General features: G+C 42.3%; 1 protein-coding gene across 7 annotated transcripts in view; it reads right to left on the bottom strand.

Moving 5' to 3' along the window:
• The window catches only part of DPP6 (dipeptidyl peptidase like 6), a 737,431-nt gene that overhangs the window by 201,153 nt on the left and 511,551 nt on the right, over positions 1 to 24,727 (bottom strand). For all 7 annotated transcript variants that reach the window (XM_059729196.1, XM_019498918.2, XM_014609088.3 and 4 more), the window contains exons 4-5: positions 22,890 to 22,984; positions 18,310 to 18,384 (exon numbers count right to left, since the gene is read on the bottom strand). In XM_059729196.1, the coding sequence (XP_059585179.1) occupies positions 18,310 to 18,384; positions 22,890 to 22,984 (170 nt within the window). The remainder of the gene's footprint in view (positions 1 to 18,309; positions 18,385 to 22,889; positions 22,985 to 24,727) is intronic.

The raw sequence follows: 24,727 nt of genomic DNA on the forward strand, positions 1-24,727 counted from the left end.
CTTGCTGGCTAGCCCCATACTATTGCACCCTTGTGTCCCAGCCAGCCCCTCCGCCAGCGGGGAGGGGAGCAGCTCTGGGTTGACAGACTGATTTTATTGCCCCCCCTGCCACCCAGGGCTGTGCTGCCCTGGATCAACGTGCTGCAGTCCCAGGCGCATATGTAAACACTACACTTGGGAGCAATAAACTCCAGCACGGAACTGTGCCAGAGTTTATTTAGGAAAATTAATCGCACTTGTAGATGCGCCCACTGAGTCAAATTCATCCCTGATATAACTCTACCAATGCCAGTGTAGGTATGTGAGCACTGGTATTTGGCAAGGTATTTCCTCCAAAAAGAAGATGAACTAAGTTTGCATTATGGTATAAAACTTGTAAGAATTTGGCTTTATCCTTTTAAAATCAAATTTAGCCGTTTGTTTATACAAAACATTACATCGGCACTTATATTTTTAAAACTGACTGCAGCAAAAGTACCATATTTAGCCAAAAGATGACCCTGAATTTTAGGTGACCCCCACCAATTAGATTCTATATTTGGACAATTTATAAATTTGTTATAATTTTCCATGTATAGACTTTAACTATTGAAGGGTCATCTGAAATTCATCCTCTCACCTCTGCAACAGGGAAAGCAGCAGTGGGGGAGGCAGTAAGGGGGCAGGCAATGGAGCAGGTCAAGCAAGTTTCCCCTGCTTCCTACCCCCACCCCACTTGCCTCCCCGCTGCTGCCTGCCAATGGTAGTCTTGGCCCTCTGCCTACCCTCCTCCCACCTCCCTCCCCACAGCCTTGGGTCCCCATTCCTCCTTCCCCCATCTCCATACCCCCAACCTTGCCCCCCTGCTATTTTCTGCCCCTGCTCCTCTCCTCCCCCCCCAAACCTAGAGGAACATGGACTGAAGGGACAGTGGGCCTCTCCTACAAAACTGGGGGTATGGGGGGGGGAGTGGGATATGATGGAAGCATCAGGGTTTCCCACTTCACATAGCTAACAGTACCATCAGCAGACTAGCTAGTCTGATCATCTTGCACGTCAGCACATTAAGGCAGAGGATCTAGACCCCATGTTCTCACATTAGTGAAAAGTTCTTTGATTTGATGCCTTTTTAAGGACAGGCCTTTTGTGAACAGAAAGGGAGAGGAAAATAGCAAAAAGAGATCCTAGTCCCAAAAATGAAATGCTCCCTACACAAGAAGGAATGTTAATTATTGGTTTTAGCACCACCTTGGACACAGACAGCGTTCTGAAGGCAGCGACAGAAATTAAAGATGCTTGTTCGGGGTAAACACAGTCTCCGAGTTCCTGGAATTAGTCGTATAACTAATAAAAAGGAGCATATTTGCATCATTAAGATTTGCATTTCTAGGCACAGAAACTTAACTAAGAATTCTTTGCACAGCAAGCTGTAGGGCTCCGGAAGAGGGCACTGTGTTTATTTTTCTGACTTCAATTATGTAAAGTGGATATTGGGAATTAGAAAAATTTAACTGCAAACTCTCCCAGGCAGGGACAATTCTTTCTACATCTTTGCGCAGCATGTAGCCAAGAGAATGAATTTCTTTCTTAACCTTTACAACTTTCTAATGCTTTGGGCTCAGTTTCTTTTCTGGTCTGGAATTCAATTCCCAATGCTTGTCTTTCCATGTATATTTTAAACAAGCCTAATTGTGTCTACCACCAAATTGCAATCCAACAGATGATACAGCTTTTAGTGGAACAAAGGGAGGTAAAAATGCCTAAAATTGGAAACGCAGTTGCAAACATAACCATGGAGCCTTAACAGTTCTTTCTTAAGTTCTAGAGGCTTTTAGAGTCAATTCTATAAAACCTTAGTTGTTTCATTCCTTTTAAAAGCTAGAGGGCTTCTCCATCAGAGGTTCGCTCATCCTCCTAAACATGTGTTAGAGAAGTATATTTTCAACTCATTCTCTGCTTAGTGTCCCCTAGACTTTAACTGTGTCAGGGAACACGCGCAGTTTCTATACCTGTACTTAAAAAATAAGATGCATTGTGATTTTAGTTAGGACATTAGTCTTCCCCCTTCAGTCTTTAGATTAGGTGGGGTTTTTTGTTTTTGCTTTTTAACACTCTGAGTTAAAGGAACCCAGAATGAAAAATGATATATTACCCAAACAAAGCCTGCGTTCCATTTGAATCATGGCTTTTTGCCACGAGTCTTTTTATTCCCTGTTCCTGCTTGATGAAAATCTAATTTACTAAAGAAAATATTTACAGAGAGAGACTGCTGATTGCTGATACTGATACACAGTATAGCCATGTACTCTTGCGTGACAGGCTAATTATTTCTGACTTCTTGATATTGTTCTCGCCTTCCATGGAACCGTGTATTTGCTTTTTGGGTTTCCTGATGTGTGCCTGTGACAGAGAAAAAACGTGGACTGCAGCTTGCTGGCCTCTGCTCCAGCATCAAAATAACCCACTGCTAATTCTTGCCCTTAGCTGTGCACAAGCAAAGCATGTATTACAATCCCTCTTCTCAAATCAAAGGCTTATTTTAGTCCTAACTACATTTGCTGTACTTTGGTTGAGCTTGAGTCAGAACCTAGTCCTGAGTCTGTCCTGTTTAATGCTCTATGAATGTGTGTGCTACTGTGGTATACCCTGGACTCAGTATAATTTGTTTCCGATGCTGTTCATTTCATGCATTCAAGCGGTTTGCTATAAGAGTTAATTATACAAATGATTGGTTTCCTAAAATGGAGTGGGGAAGTTAGAAACAAGTTGGCCCCTCTCAATCAGTTTCATACAGAAAGTGCTTATTAGGAAGGAAAGTGTGGCCGGGCATTGTTGGTGCCTGCCACTTTAAGATCAGAGCCAAGCAGCCAGCAGGTGCTTGATTGCAGCAGCCATTTTAGATCCCTGGTTGCCTATATAAATAGATCAGTCCCCTCCTAGCAGGTCAGGCAGCAACACTGCCTGGCTACAAGGCTGTTGGTATCATTTTGGAGGTAAGGGAGGAGCTGTAGGGGGTGGTCAGGAGGCTCCTGGTCCTGGGCATGACCTAAAACTGCACCCTGCCGGGAGTGTGTGGCCTGGTGGGGCTTTCAGTGGTGCGGGACCCCCCAGGAAATGCCAGGCCAGTTACCACCCTGGTGAAAGGTGGGTTGGGGCACCTTAACCCCAACTCCCACAACCGGGTGGGTCACCCGCTAGTAGGGCCCAGAGGGCAGACCCCCAGGAGATAGAGTGGTGCTAGAGACTCAGAGACCTGATAGAGAGAGTACCCTCGACTGGTCAATGCTGGGGCCAGGACCAGACCGGTCAAAAGGGCCAGGAGCTCACTGTGAGGGATGCCCAGGGCTAGGAGGGCCTGGGGTTTCCAACTGGCATTGGAGGTGAGGCCAGGGCCTGTATGGCCAAGGGTCCTGGGGGGACCACACCTGAGAGGGGAATATAGTTTCAGGGAGCTAGATAGCCTGAATGAAGGTGGGGTAGGCTGCCAGAATGGAGGGATCTTAGAGGGGTCCTGACTGGAGAAGTCTGGGGCCCAGTGTGGGGCCGATGACTATAAGAACTATGGATGCCATCTGAGAGGCATGGGCTACGGTGTAGGGAAGGTACGAAGCTGCAGATAGCTGGCATCAGGGCAAGAAATGGACAGCCTCCTGCCTAATTAAGATAATTAATTAATTAACGATAAGGTCTGGCAGGAAGGAAGGAGGGTGGTTGGCCCAGAAACAGGTGGGTGGGCCAAAGGCAAATCGGCCCAGAGAAGGCCCCCCTGTTACAGAAAGAAAAACGGGAAGGGATCTTCTTGGTCATTAAGTGGGGTCCAAGCCAGTCTGGACCCCTGCAGGCACCCACAGCATATACTTCTTTTCAGAGATTTATCAAGCAGTTATTCATAACATTATTTCTCCTAATAAATGAAAGGGGTGACGTGGAGTAACACGTCATGGGGCTGGAGTGCTTTTACAGCCCTAGCCATGACAGGACTCCATGGGGAGATGCACCTCTCCAGACAGAGGCAGGGGCCACAGGATCCTTACATATGCAATGCTGAGGCATGCAGAGCTTAGTCTGTTAGTGCTCTAAAAATCCTAGAGCATCCAAAAATCCCAGAACATCTAAAAACATCTGGTAGAAGTTTTGATGCATTATTTGCAAGGACAGAAAAATCTAGGCACCCCAGGCACAGATCAGGGATCCATTATGCTGAGTGCTGTGCTGAACACAGAACGCAAAACTGGTCTGCGTCCTGGAGAAAAGAGGCAGCATGGAAAAGCTTCCAGATCTGAGGTAGCTGTGTGACTAACCCTGATACCACTGGAGTATGGGGGCCCTTGGCCACTCAGTCCTTGCGGTGAGAAAATGTAAAGACCTTCAGTGTGGTGCTGTCTCTGTGCAGGGACCAAGAGAGGGCAGAAGAAGCCTGCCTGCATCTATTCCCCTTGTCTACCCAGGCTGCAGCTGCCAGGATCCTGCTGCTGGCATTTTTAAAAGCTCTCTCTTCACAACCAGCAGAAATGACAGGCAGTGAATGGCTATCTATTACATGCCTCCTGGTATCTTCTCAGACAGCTGTTTCAGTTGCTCATTCACTCAGATTTGGGATTCGGCATTTCACCTATACTTTTGTAATAGGCTTTTCCCTATCAGCCACGTTTTAAAGTGATGGGTTTTAGATTTGAGATTTTCTTTTCAAAGCAACGTAAGGCAGTTAGCCACAAAACCAAATTTTCAAGCTATTTGTACGCCTAATTTGCTGTTACTCTTTGGACAATCCCAGCCCTTTTAGTTAGGTCAAGAGATACTCTGAAACCAAAGTGGGCGTATCAACTCAGGGGGATTATTTTAAAGGCAAAAGAACAAGAAGAGCACAATTTCTAGAGGGGCATTGTAAGGCATAAGAATGAAAAACAAGGCTTGTATGAATGATGCTTGCTCAAGCACAGTGAGTTACAGGACAGATTCACACACTTTTCTTTCTTATTATTTTTAACAAGGTTCAGGGCCTAACCTGCAATACTTCAGTCGATTTGTGCGTTCTCTGGCAAAGCACCCTAGAGCATAAAATCTACCTCCAATTCTGTTCTCGCAGTCTGAAGCCAACTAGCAGTTTCCAATCAATGTAAAATTCAAGATGAGTGGGACTGACTGACAAGAGGCAGATGTCAGGAAAGAGCCAAGGTCCCTGTGATATGACAACAGCATTACTTACTTGTAACATGTACCCCTCAGGATGGTTCAGCTAAGCTTTTGAAGTTGCATAAGTAGGTATGTAACCAAGATCAGGCCAAAAGAAGACTGCGAGCGTTCTTAACAGAATAGCCCTTGCTGCAGAAGTCACGAAGGATGACATCTTGAAAGCCATTATTTGCACAAAATTTGTTAATCCCTCAAGACTTGTATATTTGTGTCCTCTGCCTCTCCCTCTCCGCCAAACTAGTTACTGTATGTTACCAGCAAAATGAAGTAAAACTGTATACTGGTGCATCCGACAAACACTGGGACTCAAGGTTGAACCGCAATTACTATGTAGCCCTGTAACACCTGCCAACTCCCCGCATTCTTCCTTATGTACCATCGAGGGGAAAGCTTACTTAATGCATTTTCTCCCAGGCCACATGTCCCCAGATAAGACACACACCTTGCTTTGCAAAGAGAGAATGAAGAAAAACGATTCTTCCTGAATCATGGCTCAGTCACAACAGAAGAGGCTAAGTATACTCTGCAACATCAGCAAGAGCTACAGTGTTAACCCTTTCAGAGCTGCTGCCAACTGGCAGAGAAGCTGTGAAAGGGTTAACATAGTCGTTCTGACCCTGAGCTGTAAACTCCGCCTCTTCCTCCTTGAGGTTGGGAGGGTGAGAAGCAAGGAAATCATTACAGCTGTCATCCATGCTTCCATTCCAGTACAGAAAAATCAGATTCCCTGCTTAAGGCACTTCCCCCAATTTTGACAGGCTGATTTTGGGGGAAAAGATACATGTGATATCGGAGTAAATACGGCAATGTAATGTGACTGGAAGCACCAGTGTCCTGCAAGTTACATACTTCCATTCTGGCCACGCGGTGAAGTGAGTGGAAGTGTGGGCACGTGTTTCAAATCAACTTTTTCCAATGCTCTTCAAAATCCTCTCGCTCACTTGTTGTGGTTGTGAAACTAGCCTTCCAGAAAGAGAGGATTAGGCAAACTTATATGCGCTGATTATAATATTAGAAAAGGCAGGCAGTATTTAAAAATGAGTATTTCAAATGGATAAGATTCTTAATCTTAAAAATACTAGGCAATGGATTTTTTAAGTAGTATCTTAAGAACCAACTGCCTTCTAATCTTATTCAAATAATATCTACTGATAAAGGTGCAAATCTAAAATGAACCATCACGCAAAGAATTAACCTCATTTGTATTTCCTGTGCTTATTAATACGCTACCTCAGTGCCTACAAAACCTAGCTGTTGCTATGCAAATGTAGTTCAAGCATTTCTGTTAATTCTTATCACTATAAATAGAGAACAAAAATGATTAAACAAAGAGGAGGGTACTTACTCCACTGCTCTTGGCAACTAGAATATTATGAATAATAAAAAAGGCATAATGGATGAGAAATGAAGGCCAAACGTAGGTGCCTGAAATTAAGCACCTAAATCCTTATTTAGGCACAAAAGTTGGTTTCAGTTACAACTTATCATCTGTAAGCCAGTGATGTTAATGAAGTACTCTTTGCTGAGTGCTTGGAGATCAAAGGATAAAAGTTCCTATCTCTATAAAAAAGATTCAAGATATACTAGAAAACTTGATTTATTATGACACTGGAGCAGTGACTGGACCCAGGGGTTTCCATGAAATTGCTGTCTACTACCAACAAGAATGGAAAACTACTGAATGATTACTGTCCTTCACTGAGACAGGAAAAGAGAACTTCTTTTGCCTGAAGATGTGAGCGTACATGTTCCTGGGCATAATGCTAGCAAAAGAGTTCAGCTGATGAAAAGTTTGACCTTCTCCAGGCTACATTTGTTTTAGATATGAGTTAAAGCTACAGTCATTTATCCTGCTAATGTATGATAATTATTGTAGGCAGCAATTACATATTTGGGAGATTTAATGGAGCTATAATGCTTTAGATCTGAGAATGTCATCAATTGGTAAGGATACTATTGTTTAGAGCTAGAGGTTGCTCAATATTTTCTTTTTTTTTGCCTAAGGGTTAGTAATTGATAGTTGATAACAACCAACATTTCCCCTAAGTTCTTCAACTCTTACAGGTACAGAAGAGGTCTTTTGGACTCTCATGGGCAAAAAATAAACTTCAGTTTGCACATCCGTTTAAATAAGATGGATCATGAAAATAAAAATACAGCATTGTCACTTAAAATGTTTTTGAGATTTGACTAGTTTGAAGCAAATTCCTTATATTCAAAATGAAGACTAGGAGAACATTGAATAATGAGCTTCTGAATTGGATATTTTAAGTGAACTTATTGTACACAGGGTAAAGTTTAAATGGTATCATCATTTCCTATTCTGTAAGATTAAAAAAGAATTCCTTCTAATATATTTATGGGCACAGATGGAGAAAGGGTCCATGAAAACCTGCTTCCAACACTGGTTAAATCCATTTTGGGTTGTAATAAATATCATGGCTACAATATTTAGCACTATTAATGGTGATAGCTGCGACAGTATCTAATTTTCAGAGGCATATTTATCATAATAATAGTACTTACCTAACTGAAAGGGACACTGAAGATTCATTAATATTTATATGAATTAGTGCTTTGAAGATAACAAGCATTATATTATTTTAATTTTTAAATGATTAATTAAAGTTAGATGAGCGTGTGATTGGAGCCGTAAGCGAAAATCTAGTTTGTTCTACATAACAACTTGACCTGAACAAATGCTAAGAATGAAATATTTGCTGCAGTTTTATAAACTCTGCATTTCAATTAATTGGTGCTCTAGGTAGACTTGATTCTTCCAGCTAGGACAGAGGGTTATAGCAGATGATGTCTCTCTTGGCTTTTTCAAGGTCCCTTCCAGCCCTACATTTTGCTGAGTCTGTATTTTTCATCCATCCCCTCTTCAGATTTCATTCTTTTTAAATGTTTGAGAGAGAGTTTGGTTGGGACAAATATGCTCAGAAAACAAATCCTAGCCTCAATACAGAGACTGAGTAGTCAAGATGTAAAATTCATTTAAGAGCAAAACTTAACAAGTGTTTTTTTCAAGGGGATGGAGAGGGACTTTCTAAATTAAACCACCCAGGTCTAAAATGATAAAAGGGTACCCAAACATGCTGAAGTTTGCTTGGGCTTAAAACTCAGCCGTGTTTAAATCCTCTGCCCAGTCATGGCTCCAATCAGAGAACAGAAGGTACACCATGTGACCAATAAAGCAACTCCCATGGTCCATTTGATGGACTGATAACAGCAAGCTACACTTCAGGAGCGGTCTGTAGGAAAAGAAACTCATTCTCAAACTCTTCATTGGGCAAGACGAATAAATAAATAAATAAATAAATAAAGCTTTGTGAATAATCTGCAATCTGTGGCCATTTGTGAGTCAGGGAAAAAAAAGGCTAGGTTCCTCAAATAAACTGTTTCAAACAAATAGCTGGAACAGCTCTAATTACAACAATGATTAATTCTTTACAGTTTTCAGCAATATAAAAATGCATTGCTTTAACTGCAAAATAGATAATAGTGTCTGTTGTATCAGCCATAAAAATCTCTAAATCCTAATTGTTGTTCAGAAGACTCTAGTAATTTGGTCCATATTAATCAGCTTGAATTTCCTGAATATAATTGCTCTTAACTAGCTCACACACAGTAATGGACAGCTAAATTGGAAATGAAGAACAAATAGCTTTTAAAAGGATCTGGGCATTCCCCCCACCCGCTCTGCTGCATTACAATGATAACCATTCATAATAAAAGCAATTTAATATTCTCTACTTAATATCTTACTGTGTCACTCAAGAAAGCCACTTTTCTCCTCATTTACTTTCCTCTATTTCTTTTATTACCAATTACACAAACTCCACTGGTTAATTCAGATTACCATAAAAACTTGTACAAGCCAATGGTTTATTTTTCCAAATTATTATTATTCTAATCCAACCATTCTACAAACCACAGATATGGTTCAGACTATAAAACAACTGTCTGCTGGCCTGGCTGGTTTAAAATTCAATCAATGAAAGCTCTGTGAGCCATAAACATTGTGGGCAGACAGGCTGGGAAGAAATCCAAATGCACCAGAAGAGACAGAAACCTTGGAAAGTCTCTGATGGCCAGTGCTACAGAGCTACAAACCAAATGTACCTAGGCTGAGGAAACCCAACCTGAACCCTGCAGGTTCAGTCGTGCAGAGACTGCCCTTCCGCATGTAGGAAACCACAGCAAAGCACTGGCCCTTTCTTGACACCGTGCCAGAGCAAGAACTCTGCTGAGTTAGCCCTGAAATCAGATATCATTTCTATTGAACTGCTGTGACAAAAACAATCTACCTTTGCCTTTCAGATTCAGTGAACTGCTTAGGAGACTAAAATTAAATCTTAGGATCCTACAGATAACCAAACTTGTTGTCCCATGTTAAGTACCTGTAAAGTATCCAAATTAACACCCTGTCCTGGGAAAATGCCAGATAATTTGAGTTAACTGCCATTCAAGCTGGATATATAAAAGATTGTCTAGCACCTGTTTTAATAAGAGTCAAGTCAGGTCAGAATTAAACCCAAAGTCTGTAGCCTAGCTGATCAGTCTGATTTGTGGCCTAACTGATCACATCTGGAGCCGGTCCTGCATTGAGCAGGGGGTTGGACTAGATCCCTTCCAACCCTAATTTTCTATGATTCTATGATTCAGAGAGGCATGACCTTTCATGGGCAATAACTGACTTTGCCAGATCCTAGGCCCATGTCTCCCCTGCCATGTAAATCTATTTTGAATTTCAGGGGAGTAGACATTCCTATCTGACTTTCCAAACCTTCACCCCACAAATACCAAACCAAAGGGTTTTCAAAACCATTTCCAAAACTACAATACAGGAAAGTTTGGTGCTGTCACATTCAAACGCTAACTCAGATCCCAAAATCTACTTGCTCCAACCATGTCTAGGAAATACAAGCTTCCCTGCTACACAAAGTGCTGTGCTGAGGTCAGAGATTAAGTGTTCCTAAGTCAGGAAATGCTAATGTTGTGGAGTCATAACTCCACCTCAATTTGCATGAATATTACGATATGATACAGGCTGCTTGATTAAGGCAACTTTAAGCTGGATGGCTATGCAGGGACATGACAGGGATCTGGTACAGCACACCATTAATGTAGGCTCCTCACATATCAACTGGTTAGCTTGACTTTATTCCCCAATCATTTTACAAGAAAGCGCTAGGCCTAATGAACAAATGCCTACCAAACTCAGTACAGCTTTACCCTTCCACTGGCTTCCCCTTCTTTTGCACATGACACACCAGCTACTTGTCTTCACTGTCACTGGTAGAAACCTAACTTCAAAATCTGTTAATACTAAAAATTAAAGAAGCAGTTTAATTCATTTCTTATTTGATATGTGCTATGATATAGATAATGCTGTCCAAAAGGATAACAGTACATATATAGCATAAGGTAGGTCAGGGTTGTCATCACTGGCAATCCCCTCAATCTGAGGTTGAGCTCTACCATCGATGTGTATCGAGGTGACTTAAGAGTCAAACTCTTGAGCGACAGATCCTTCTGCAGAAGTTGCAGGTCTTTCCACAGAGGAGAGTAGGCCATAGGTTAGGATTTATCTCCTTTTCTTTCCTTGGCTGCCTCTTTTCTGTTCTGAGGGCTAGATGCTTTACTTCAAAGCAGGCTGCTGCTTGGTTGAGGTTGTGGCACTGTTTGAGTTGATTAGCAGCTAGCTCATCCCAGCTCTTGATGTTGGTATCTGTTCAGTGTGTCCTTGTAGCATTTCTTTTGGCTACTGTGAGATCTCAGGCTGCTACTTAGCTGGGAGTAGAGCACTTATTTTGAGAACCAAGAGTCAGGCATCTGCACACAATATCCAGTTCAGTAAAGCTGGTGATTGATGAGCACCAAGTCAATGCTGGTAAAGCTAACTTCAGCAAGGATGCTGGTATTTGTACAGTGATCTTCTCAAATGATGTGGAGGATTTTCTGGAGGCATCGCTAGTGATACCTTTCCAGGTTCTTGAGATGGCAATGGTAGGTCATCCACATTTCACATCTGTAGAGGAGATTGGAGACGAGGATTGTGCTGAAGAGCTGGATCTTGGTATCTTTCTGGAGATCATGATTAATAAAAATATGCCAAAGTAACTTCCCTAAAAAGACACTTGTGCACCAGATCCTGTGCTGGATCTCCTTATTGATGCTCACTTTCTGAGAGAGGTGGCTACCCAGGTAAGGGAAGTGCTTGACTACCTCCAGGGTCTTTCCCTTGGTGGTAAATTTGAGGAATGGGAGTCACGTTTGTGGTCTGGGGCAGGCTGATAGAGCACATTAGTCTTCTTGATGTTGAGAGAGAGGCCCAAAGTTCAGCAGGCATCTGCAAAGACATCCACTGCAGTCTAGAGGTTTTCCTCAGTGTATGTAAAGATGGGAAAGTCATCAGTACATCAAAGATAAAGAATGGTGGTTTTGAATTCTTTGGTCTTTGTGAAAATACCCCAGACTGAAAGGCCCTCCCTTAATTCAGTATTCAGTGTCACTTCTGGAACATCAGTGGCCCTTAATGAGAACCAGAATGATGGTCAAAAAAGGAAGAACAGAATTGGGGTGATGCCACACACTTGCTTGACCCCGCTTTGGATGAAAAATGGATCTGTCTCAAATCTTCCACAAAGAACAGTCACAGTCATCTGGTCATGGAGAAGTCATGAACTCAGGAACTTGACATATTTCTCAGGGATTCCCAATCTGGGCAGTACTTTCCACAAGGCTTTGTGATTGACAGAGTCAAAGGCCTTAGTAAAGTCAATGAAAGCCCGATGTTGTTTCCAACACTTTTCCTGGACCTGGAGGGTAACAAAGATCATGTCTAGGGACCTACCAAATTCATGAGCCCTGGTGGCCAATTACACAGCTGTAACACGGCTGGGTCCCCCGACTTCATAGCCATATCATGGCTGGGGCTCCCATTTTGAAGGCAGAACAAAGTGCACTCCCACCCCAATGCCTTTGACTGGCTAAGCAGTGCTGCAAGTCCTGCCCTCCAAGGCATTGATTGAAAGCTCTAGCTGGAGCTGCCTGGCTTGTTAATTCAGTAATTAGCACTCTCTTCAAGGGGTGGAGGGTGATAATTACTGAGTAAACAAACAGTTTAAGTGTAGCAATTAAACAGATCCTGTACCCAATAGGCCCAGGGATACTTGTAGACAGTCACTGAGGTTTCCACAGTTGGATTGGGAATTTAATAGGTCATTGGAAATATATATATAAATAAATAAATTATTCTTTATAATATTGGAGAGACAAGATGAGAAGTAGGCTGCTATCAGATGCTGAAGAGTGAGAATGGGAAAGGGAATTGTTACCTTCTGCCTTCATAATAAAGGGGCTCTGGGTTGGTGGCACATGGGGGTAAAAGAAAGCAGCAGAGCACAGGGCTGGCTGGTAAATGTGTCATATGGACACAGTCATCTGAGGACGGTGTGCCGGGGCGCCACAAGAAAGTGGAGAGATGGCAAGGGCCTTCCTGTGTGGTTGTCTTCAGTTATAAAAGCTGCCACTGGTTCCCAGTCCCCTGAGCCCCATGAAAGGGTGCATGCCACAGAGGCAAAGGCAGAGGCAGGGACCCCCGCTAAAGGGTCAGGAGGGGTGTTACAAACTGCTCCCCTTCCCCTGCTCTCAGACCCCGGTGCCTCAGCTCAGAGACTCAGCTCAGAGGGAAGGTGAGGTGGGTTGCAGCTGGGCTGGCGGAGAGGCGGGTACTGCGCAGAGCCTGGCTTTGGCATGGAGGGCAGCAGGCTGGGGTCTGCAGCGCCATGCCTGCCTGACCCCATGGCAGCTTTTTTGCTGGCTTTTTGCCAGCTCACTGAACATAGCTGGCTCCCTGTGCTTTTACGCAGAGAACTGGCTATTTCACAGGAGACAGCAAACAACACGATTTCATTGAAATCCGTCATATCATGTATTTGGTAAGTCCCTAATCATGCCAATTGCCCCATGAGATGATCTGAAACCACACTGAGATTCTGGCAGGACTTTCTCAGCACGAGGTAGAAGAAAGTTCAGGAAGCATTTGAGAAAGTAGGCTGTTCCCTATGAAATCTCATGCACCTTTGAACAAAGTTAGCCTTTCAGGTGCCAGCCTGCCCTGCCTTCTGCTTGACTTCAGACTAACAAGGCTAACAACTTCTCAATACTACTTATTAATAAAATATATTGTATATATGAATGATTTAATAGAAATCCTTATTTAAGAACATTATTATACTTTGTATAAAATCAGTGTACCAGTTTGCACAATTTTTTAAAAAACTTGCGGAATTAAACCAAAACTTATGAAAACGTAATTGCTAACATAGTTCCTGAAACTTTCTGTTGGCTTTTGCAATTCCCCATGGTCCAGAGACAATCAATTCTTTGGAGCTTCCGCATTGCAGAAACCAGCAGCGTTTTAATTTTATCTGACTAGGCAAATGAGAAAATAAGAAAAGTTTACTGATATGTGAGGTCATTTACAACCACAGTCTGCATATAAAATGATAATAAATCTGGATAAGTAATTGAGTACTAGTTATTGCACATCCCAATAATCAAAGAGCCACAAACAAAGTTTATGGGTAAATGATTCAAGTATGAAAATAAATAAACTGCCAGGTTGAAAATATGGAGGGGTTCCTTTTAAGTTAGAGGTTTCTTCTGTATGTTTAAATACAGTTGCTGTTACAATCTGAGATATGAATGCCTTGAGCACATTTTTATTTATTTACAGGCCTTAATGTTACATCAGGGTTCTCAAGTCAGCACTTAGATGCTCAAATGCCTGCTTGAGATGTCTAAATGTTCATTTGAGCATTCAGATACAAAGAGGAGCCCCCTAATTTAGGTGCCTAGCTTTGTAAATTGGGTGCTGGGGCTAACAACACACAGGGCTACAGATTATGTAGGAAAGCTGATAAAAGCAGAAGTATGAAACATTCCCAAATCTGTGTAGAGGGTGATTTCCATTCTTAAAGCTAACATTTTCCTTTCCTAATAGCTTGAGGCATCAGGAAGGACTCTTAAGCATGAATACACATTGCTCTCTACCACTGCACATTTGAGAAACTTCTTTGCAAGGATCCCTGATATCCCACTGAAAACCTTCCATGGATCTCAGGGATACAGGTTTTAGCTGTGTTGGTCTACAAGCAAAAAATATGCAGAACCTTTGGCAGAGGTGATATCTTTTATTAGACCAACTAAATAGTTACAAAAAACATTCTTTATTTTTTTTAATTTCCATGGATCTCTGCATCCAAGTTTGGAGGGGAAGAAGGAAGGGACATGTGGAAGGAACATATCACCGCCCATAGGACGAATTCTTCTGAAAACAGGGATCAGACTTGACTTACAAGGGACCATGGAAGAGGAGCAAGGGAACAGGCCCTGGCAGAGACATAACTAGCAATTTGGGTGTCTGAGAATAGGGAGGAGATGGGGGCAAAGGGCTGTGAGATGCTGCTGGCAACCTCTTCAAAATCAGTATCCCAAGCTGGTGCTCCACTTCCCCCAACCTATCTACATACTGGGACTCTTGGCCAGTGGCAGATCTTTGGAGTTTCATGTACATTTTGGGGGAAGATGATAAGGAGAGGAAATTTGTGGTTTCTTCTCCACAATATGGTCACAAGTATTTGAAGGTAACCAAGAGGTTTTCTTTCCCCAGAGCTTTCTCTAGATGTTAATCCCAGAAGGGAACCATGCAAATTCAGTGATTTAATTGGCAGTGTTTCAAATAATTTTTTTTCCCTCCAGAGTGGCCAATCCCTATAATAATTACAAGAGGAGCTCTACAGGTCAGTTCCTTTCTGCTTGTGACATCATAACATTAGGCAGGCTCTTCTATACTAATGCTTTTTAAAATTTAAGAGAAATAGGATATCTAGCTTAGTAGATGAGGGAAATACAGTAGACTTAATATACAATGACCTTAGAAAGGCTTTTGACACATTCTCACATGGAGTTCTCTAAGAAAGCTGGAAAAATGTGGGCTTGTTAGTGCAACTGGGGCGGGGTGACTATGGCAGCTGCCCTGGGTGCTGACTTGGGGTGGGCATGATCGTGCTGGCCGTTACTGCTCCCAGCTGCATTATGTCTCTGTTTGGGCTAAACAGAATCGCCACTTGGTGAATACAGAATTGATTAAATAACCACAAGCAAAGAGGAGCCATAAATAGATCAATGTCAGAATGGCAGGAGGTCTCACATGGGTTTCCATAGGGGCCTGTTCTGGGTCCAGAGCTGTTTAACCTTTTTTTTTTATTATTTGTTTGCAGGAATGAAGACAGCTTATTGATCAGGTCTGCAGATGACACAAAACTGGAAGGAGCTGTAAACATCATGGAAGACAGGTTTAGAAGTCAAAGGGCTACTGATAAATGAGAGACCTGGTCTATCAATGACAAACGAAAATTTAGCAAAAGCAAATGGAAGGGGCTACATCTAGGAAAGAAAAACCAAATGCACACATATAGGAGGTGGGTAACTGCCAAGAAGGATCTGGCAGTTTTGCTGGATCACAACCTCAAAATGATCCACTATTGTGATGCTGTTGCTAAAGAAGCAAACATAATTTGGGGCCGCATTTATAGAAGTATTGCATGCTAAACACCAAAGGTAATGGTAACGGTACCATTCTTCTTGGTGCTCTTTAGGTGTGAGCTGCAATGCTGTGTTCAGTTGTGGAGGCTGCACTCTAAGAAGAATGTAGGAAAGCAGGGGAGGATCCAAAAGCAAGTGACAAAGATAATAGCTGGAAAAAGATAAGAGAGTTAGATATCTTTTGTCCAGAGAAAGGAGTTTGTGGAGGGAAGTAGAGGACAAGACAGCAGTTTCAAACATTTGACAGGCTGCCATGAAAAAGGTTAAGAAGTCCAATTCTTCTTTGCTAAGGAGTGCAAGAGAGGAGACAGAGGGGTCACCCTGCAGCAAAGCAGACTAAAATAAACTCTCAGGAGAAACCCAAATGTAAGAACAGTAGGACAATGGAACAAGATAGGCAGGGAAGTTATGGATTTTCATTTATTGGAGGTTTTCAAGAAGAGGCTGGGCATCTGGCTGGGATGTTTTAGGAATAGCACATCCCGTATCTGTGTTGGAGGTTGGACTAGATGGTCCTTACAGTTCTTTCCCTCAAACGCTCTTTCCTTAAAACCCTGCAATGACTTCTTCAGCAGAGTTCTAACCTTTGGCACACGTGCGCATTAAGAAAAGGTTTTTCACTTGTGTTCAGTTCAATCTGAATGAAGGACCATTTCTCAGCAGGTTGCTTCCCGGGTTAAGCAGTCCATGAAAATGACTCCAAAAGTTTCCAATGCCATTCCACATGACTTTAATCTAACTCTAGGCATTACTCTATTGTCAGCCATACCACTGTTGCTCAAGTATATATCCAATGAAGAAGTGAGATGAGAAGCAGGACAGGCAGCCCCTCAACCTCAAGTGTCTCTCCAGCAACAGACTACCTAACTCCTATTCTCACCAAGCCACCAGGCCTTGTTACAGAACCCGATGCAGCTGGGCCCCCTCATCAACACACACCACATCATCAGTGGACCAAACAACATGGGTTGTAACATCTGGGGCTAATTACTTGCCTCTCTACCAACATCATATATGTTATCAACTGCTTGCAGTTGGTCTACATTGGGCAGTCAGGGCAATCTCTGTTTGAAAAAATGAATGGACGCCAATTTGAATCGATTCCAGAAAGACAGACAAGCCTGTGGCAGAACACTTTTATCTCCCTGGACATTTCACCGTTGACCTCAGAGCAGCTGTTGTTAAACAACAAAACTTTAATGAAAAACTTGAACATGGAACCATGAAACGAGCAATCGTCCACAGACTGGACTGTGTTAAGTATGGTTTCTACAGAGACTCTGGATTCTTATCCCATTACCTGGACTAGCTTCTATAACCCTTGTGTCCCTCAATGTGTTAACTACTTTGTTTAGCCTTTTAATCTCTTCAACTATCTTAGCCTCTCTCAGCAGTGCTCCCTCCTCCTATCCTTTCCTCCCCTGCTTTCTACCCTTCTTATTTAAATGACTTTATTCCTTTCTCTTTAGCACCCATGCTCTCTTCAAGTCCATTCATAGCATCTGACAAAGCAGGCCATCACTTACAAAAACTTGTGAACAAATTAGCGGCAGAAAGGGCAAAAAACGTGGCGTGTACAAACACCCTAGGGTGGTATCCTGCCTGCTTTCTGCCTGATCTCTCCAAAGCAATAGAAACTTGCCAGTCCTTTCAGTAATTGCTTAAAACTTGTTTCATTATTTAAGCACAAGACTCCAAGAGGCAATGGGCAAGCTATTTCTACTGTATCATGCTGGTGCTATTAGAAATGATGAAAGCAAAACTTCTGTGCTTATTAACATCCCCAGACAGTGCTAATCACTCATCACTCAAAATCTTCAGGTTTCCTACATACTAGGTGATCAGGGAAAATAAGCTTCATGCAAGCACCCCAAAAGTATCCCATGCTACAAAATTTTAAATGATAATGAAGTAAGAGTGAAAATGATCAGTTAGCACTTATTTCCTTTTTAATTTGGAGGAAAAGATAGCCCTGGTCTATCTTTTTGTGGTAACCTGGGGTGAATTTTTATAGGTGATTTATGTCTAAGCTGCTGAAGAAACTGGTTTATAATGAAAGTGATAGCTCAACCTTAACTGCAGCACTGGGAACAGTGACACCATAATTAATGTATTATTTCGGTTGTGGGAGACACTGACAGTTGCTTTTTGTTCTTGGGAAGAAATTTATAGCATGACTGAGAAAGGAGTCATGGAAAAAAATCACACAAAGGGGGAACAGAAATCCTTGTAGCAAAGACATGTCCTTATAATCTCCCACCCAAAGCCTATAAAACTCAGGCACTGACAGTGTTTTCTCAGTGGTGTTATTTATACCTTTGCCATCTACTAGATGGCAGTGTGACATGCTTAGAAAATATATCCAGTGGCAGTGAAGGGGCTTTTTGGTTTATTTGTTTTAAAGTGATCAGTTGAATTGAGCAGTGTATCAGTATCATCAAAGTTGGTGGGGGAGGAGGGAAGACTCATAAAATATGTCAATAAATAAAATAATAAATAAAATCAAGTCAATTTACTCACCGGTTCAATGTTAAATGCAAAAAGTGCATACTCCCGGTCAGGTGACACTTCATACCGAATAGCTTTTAAGGAAACCTAGAAAACAAACAGATATTAAAATACACATGTAATTTTACAGGTTTAAAGCAACCCATGTCTGGAATTAATTTGAGGGCAGGTACAGGGAGAAAAATGTTGTTCGATTATCCCTTGCAAACCCCAAAAAGGTGCAGGTGGAGCTAGGAATCTGCACCACTCTGTGTCCTTTTCTCACATATTTGTGTCCTTTGGTTATTCCCTTCCCTCATGTTTGTGTCCATCTCCAGTACCATCTACATGAAGCCACACCAAAAAAGTTGTTGGAGGAGGAACAGGGTGAATGTGAACTAAAACAAGGGGATGAAACCAAAGATAATGCCACGCAGAGGAGGTTGCATCCACTTTTACAATATTGAGCCAATGTTTGGTCCTTCTTAGGTTGTGGACTCCTCTAGCATGAACCAGGGTATGGAACATATCCAGCACACCATATGGTGGCATATAAAAACTACATTGTGACTTAGCCAATGAAGCTGCCCAAGGAATCGAGCTCCCCATCCTCTTACCATAATGAGGTAGGCAACCTGTACTTTGGACCCGACAGTGCAGAACTGCGTAGTTCAGAATTGTTAAGGTGCTAACCTACAGTGCAGAACTGCATCAGAGGGGCAGGAATGTGTTTGGAGGAGGAAGAGAAAAGGGGAAAGCTGGTACCACTCAGTTCCTCCCAAACTGGAGCAACTGGGTGGTATCAGAATCACTGGTCCAAGTAGCAGAGTCACTGGATCACAGGTCATCAGCAAACTGTTACAACTACTTACCCCCTACTCTAAGGGAGTGGTGCCTTAAAAGGTGTCCTGGTCTCAAATCTCTTCAGCGACTGCTCCCAGAGCTTTCTGCAGACCTCCCCTTTTGCTCAGCACTTTGCAGACAGTTAAATTCTAGCTCTAGATCTATTAGAATTAATAGAGAGCAGATCCTGAAATGCATAATGCACGTCCAGAGTTTTCTCTTTCCTGTGCTACCTCTAACTTTTATAGTGCTGATGGCTCTTCCCCTCTTTGCTGCATTTTAATACATATTGCCAGCTCACATCATGCCAAAGGCAAAAAGAGGTCACTTGTGTATACCTTTCTTTTGCTTGCTTTTAAACCTCGCTCTCCTATCCGACAAATTGGACGGCATTCTTTGAAAGATTACCTAGTAGCATAACACAGGGAGACCTTGGGCTTGGGGAACATATATAGTGTTGCAGAAGCAGAAGACCTCTGCAAGGTCAGCGGGAGTACTTGAGATGCCTGAGCACATAAGGAATCAGATGGGACATCCAAAGGCAAAGGAAGGCAGGGAGCAGAGAAAGCAGTTTAGAGTGGAGGGGTGCCAGGAAGAGTGTGCCTGCCAGCACCATCAGCATGAAGACAGATTTTGTTTGCAGATATAGCAATAATGCAGAGGAAGGAAGACAGGCCAAGTTGCAACACAAGGCCAGGATGCAAGGAGAGAAAGGCAGCATGTTAAAGCAGGGCACAGCGGTGGCTCTCTGATGCAAAGGTGCGGTTTGCCACATGGAGCTTCTTGCTCCATCCTCTGCAGAATGCATATATGTTTTGGGGCCAACCAGACAGCTGCAGAGATGGAAAGAAGTGGGCTACCTGAATGGGAAAAATCAAGAGGCAGTGGACTAAAGAGTAGACAGTGAAGTCTATTCAAAGCCATAGCAAATTTAAAAAAGCATGAGTTAAGTGAAGAGCTGTTAGGTATTAAACAAATCTAGGCAGCTCCTTTAGACAGAGTGCAGTTCTCTGTGGGATGAACAGCACAGAACAGCCGTAAACACCGTCATCACATGCAGCTGGAAAAAGAGTTCAACATATGCCTCCAGCTAGTCTATGCCCAACACATGGCACTGCCAAGCAGACAATGAGTAAAAGAAAGAGCCACAGACTTGGGATGATGATATTCTTACACCATACGGGAGGAGGCATGAGACCCGAGACAGTTCTGCACTGACCCAAATAGCACAACTCATTGGTACCAGAGAAGACTCAATTCAACTCTCATGGCAAAGAAGATAGTTACACTTTAACTCAAGACACTGAAGGCTGACAGGAAATGAAAGGAAGAGAACACAGGGGGCTTGGGATTTTTTTCTAGGGTAAAAACATGACATCTGATCTATGATACAGTTCCTCTTTAAACCTCCCCCCCCCCAAAATAAATAAATAAAGGTTATGGATGGCAATCGCCTTTTTTCACAAGCAGAAAAATGCAAACCTGAACCAGACTCCACTTCCACATGCTCAAGACATACATCAGAGTACTAGCAGCATGTGCTTAAAAGCATATGCTGTTGATTTATCGTCCCCCTTTTTTAGCTCTGGGCCATGACTCTGTGGCTCAAATGAATTGGCGGATCTTCCCCTGTAAAATTGCCAGTGAATAAGTGACTGATGTAATTAGATGTGCAGCACCTGTCTGTGGATGAAGTACTTATAAGAAGGGCTTCACAGTAATGGTAAAGCAGTACAGTTTGGGAGATATGGCAAGGTGTGAAGATTAAATTAAAACGTGGCCTTTCAGGCTGGATCCAGTACAATGATAAAATGCTCAAGTATCAGCCCCTCAGCAGTGGATTCTGAGTGTTTTTTCAAACATCCGTATCATGTGAGCACTTTGTATGAACAATATGAGATTGCTGTAGAGCAAAGGCAATTTTGAATGCGCTCTTATTGTGTTCTTGAAGCAAAAATGTGTTTCTATTCCCTTTCCCCCCCAAAGACTGAGTTATGTAATTTCCAGACCCATTCACTACACCCCTTCTGTAAATGTGTTGAGCATGCTTCAGCTTTGCACTGCATTTGCAAACAGATGTGCGGCCTGCATTTTGGAAAGAGAACCATTTTTGATTTAGCCAAAACCTGGAGGAAGAGAAATGCAGTGTTACCCTGCACCGTTCCACTAGGTCAAGACTGGCAGAAAGGCAGCTTAATTGCCTGTGAGGGATTCCCCAATGAAAGAGGCTGGCTAAATGGCTTCCTTAAAGGCTGCTTCCAGTAAGTGGAACAGAAAGCAAAATGGGATGATATTAGCTGGGGTGGCTGGGAGGGAAGGTTGGAAGAGATTTATATGGCAAAAAAAAAAAATCAAACCCTCCTATATCAGAGCACCAATGTTAAATAATGAACGCGGTACCATTGAGGCTGTAGATCTTCTCCTCTGACTGAGCAGAATGAGGTACAACAGAAATGGGAAATCCTAGAAGTATGAGGACATCCGTAGAGGGATAGAAAACAAAACCCTCAGCTTTAAGCATAGGCCTGCTGCTGCATCCCTACCTGCCCTCAAGGTCTCTGCTAAAGGGGCTAAGTGGTACAGGAACCTGTAGGAATCAGCTTTAACAGGCTTAATAGTTCAGTCCCACAGATATATCTTGAAGTTTGCTGAAGCATCAGTGGAGGACACACAATGTCACTGGCAGACAAGGTTTCTTGGGTGAATTTAAGTTGGTTTAATAACAAATATCAATCTTTTATTAAACCAACTTAAATAGTTGGAAAACCGTTTTAGCAAGCTTTTGGGTTTAAAAACCCTTTGTCAGGCTGAGGAATGTCATTAACATTCAACCCTGCTCCCTCCAGCTTCTGGGGGCTGATGCACATTTTCTGTTTCCTAAACTCCAATTTATTGCAATATTTATCTTTGTTTCTACTTTGTCCCCTCCACAGAAAAAAAAAAAAATTAGTTGATCAAATAAATAAAATGTTTAGTTCAAATGCATGACCAATGATCTTAGAAAAGCAACAGGGTTCATAATTCATTGCCCCTGCAAGTGCAAAACTACACTTTATCAGGCAACTGGCATTTACTAACTTACCTATTCTTTTTCCTGGGAAATGTTGATAACCTCTTAGTATTTAAAGTAGTAACCTCTGACTTCATTTGGGATTCATTTGGTACATGAATTAACAATACAAAACATTTCATTATCTTGTACATGGATACTATTCTGCCTTAAACACAGATTCCTCAATTTACTTCAATAACTGTTTACTAGTGCCGTATTCCAATAATGCTTTTTTTCAGTAGCCTCATATAACGTGATGTCCCGCTATTCAGAAACTCCCCTGTTAAACAACATTTATTGTCATCATCTGAATAAAAGTTGAAATCAGCATTTCTCCAAGTGTTGTAAAAAAATAGTTGTTTGAGAGGAGTTGAGAAAAATCCTGGCAATCTGTGGCAAATTATAAAACACATTATTGCGATGTTCTGAAAAGTAAATGTGTAAAATTGCTCTTTATCTTTCAATTATATATTATATGCAAGAGTTGCTTCAAATATTTGTGGAGTGTTTTTAGTACAATGAAGGAAACTGAGCTCCTACCTTAATGGAGAAAGCATGGTTTCAGTTTCACATTATCCTTGCTTAGCCCACGGTATTACAAGTTTATTGCTTCTGCTTGACAGTACAAGGAGTTGAAAGCTAAAAGTCATTTTCTGCTTTATTGACCCAAATGCACAAAAACTCTGAAATGATCTTGTTCATTAAAGAAAATACTTACAATTTTTCTGTTTTCTATTAATACCGTTGAATTGTTTGTTTCAACGTTCCGCAGAATTACGGTGCCGTTCTGATTTCTATAAATGAATTCTTTATCTGAAGGGAAAAAGAGAAGAAGTCAGCCAGATTTTCACCAACGGAGTTATGCAGACTTAACTACAGATTTGTGCCAAACAGAGCTGTTGAGAAATGTCCTGTTGTTATGATGCCCCTGTTCTGATCTCTTCCGTTCTGTTCTGTTCTGTCCATCACCAAAGTATCTGTGCACCTTCTGGTAGTGTATTAAGTAACATGCATAACATTTGGAATAGGTTTCTTCTCCCACCCCATCCTCTCCCCATGTTTTCAAGGGAGTGTTTATTCTGGCACACACTGGCCACTGCCCTCCCATATTTTTATTGCAGAGGGGGCACGGTCAAAGAAATGCCTTAAAGCAGGCAACAGCGAGGTTTGAGATGTTTAGTTCTCTGTGGGAGCTTGCTCCACATTGGGTTTGGTTCCCAAGTTAGTTATTATGCATCCACAAATGATCATTTTTTACCACAATAGTGTCGAGGCAATTATTACCGACTCTGACATTCTTCCTTCCTGCATACTAGTATCTGGAGCAGAAATATGGTAGGAACTGACTATTGCTTCATGGCACCACACGCATAATTTATAGCTATGTCATCTACTTGTTATTAATCATGTCAACAGTGGCACTTTCTGGGAATCCCAATCAAGGAACAGGGCCCATCGTGGTGTGGCTGTTACTGTGACCAAGAAGTCATTTCTGAGTGTGGGGACTCTCAAGAATACAGCAAGTGGATGCAATACAAACCGAACACAGATGGACCAGGTAGAGTTATTAGAATAATATAACAACACTGAAACAATAAAATGAACTGTTCTTCTCAGATCTGACTAGTGGAGGGTCAGGTGCAGACAGCACTCAGCTCCTAAACCAGCAGGAAAAAATTGATCTATGGCACAAAAGGCTGTTTGAAGGTTGCTTTTATCTCTCCGAGTCAGGAACAAACTTGTGTCCCAGTACAGCACATTGCAGCAGGGGTGGCTGCCTCTCAAGTAAATTGAAGTCCTGATCGCTGTGTCATCAACAGATCCCATGGAAGTTTTCACACAAGAGAAGCACTGCTGCTCTCTGTGATCTGGCTGAATTACTAACTTGCGTTATTAACTTCAGTAAACCTAAACTTCCCCTCCAGGTTCAGTTCGGGAAGCCGGCCTTCATTTCCTCTCTCAAACTGCTGTCTTATTTAGTTACTACAGCCATAACCCACAGCAACTATGTTAAAGATGAGAGACTTCTTGAATTGCCTAGAAATTATTTAAGGATGACAAGATTGAAAATGGGACAAAATCAAATGTAAATCCCTTGGGGATTTTGTGACTCCTCATACCCCGACCTATGTTTAAGCTGGTCTCAAACCAAACAGGGCTTGTCACCAGTCCTGGTTTGGATGCAGTGGTATTTAAGACATTTCAGCTCAATATCAGCAGGCAAAATCCCCCATCCCCCAAGGTTTCACAGACAGGGACCACCAGATTTCAAAACTGTCAAATCAAAACCTGAATTCTAGTCTTATTCTGGCCTCAAATCCCAGTCTCAACCTAATGTACATCCAAAACCACCTCTAATATAGATCTCTTTCAGGCACATATTGCACATGTCCAGTAGCAGGACTAAGGCAGGGTGACGGAGGTAGCAGCTCTAGGCACTGATTTAGAGGAAAGCAGCAGGGGAAGAAGGGGGTTGGAAAAATATCAGCTGCTGCCGCTGCCAACTGCCAGCACCATTGACACAAGCAACCGGGAGATACAGTTGCCCCACGTGTG

Source organism: Alligator mississippiensis, chromosome 5, assembly GCF_030867095.1.
Source record: "Alligator mississippiensis isolate rAllMis1 chromosome 5, rAllMis1, whole genome shotgun sequence".
In the NCBI taxonomy this organism is placed as follows: Eukaryota; Metazoa; Chordata; order Crocodylia; family Alligatoridae; genus Alligator; species Alligator mississippiensis.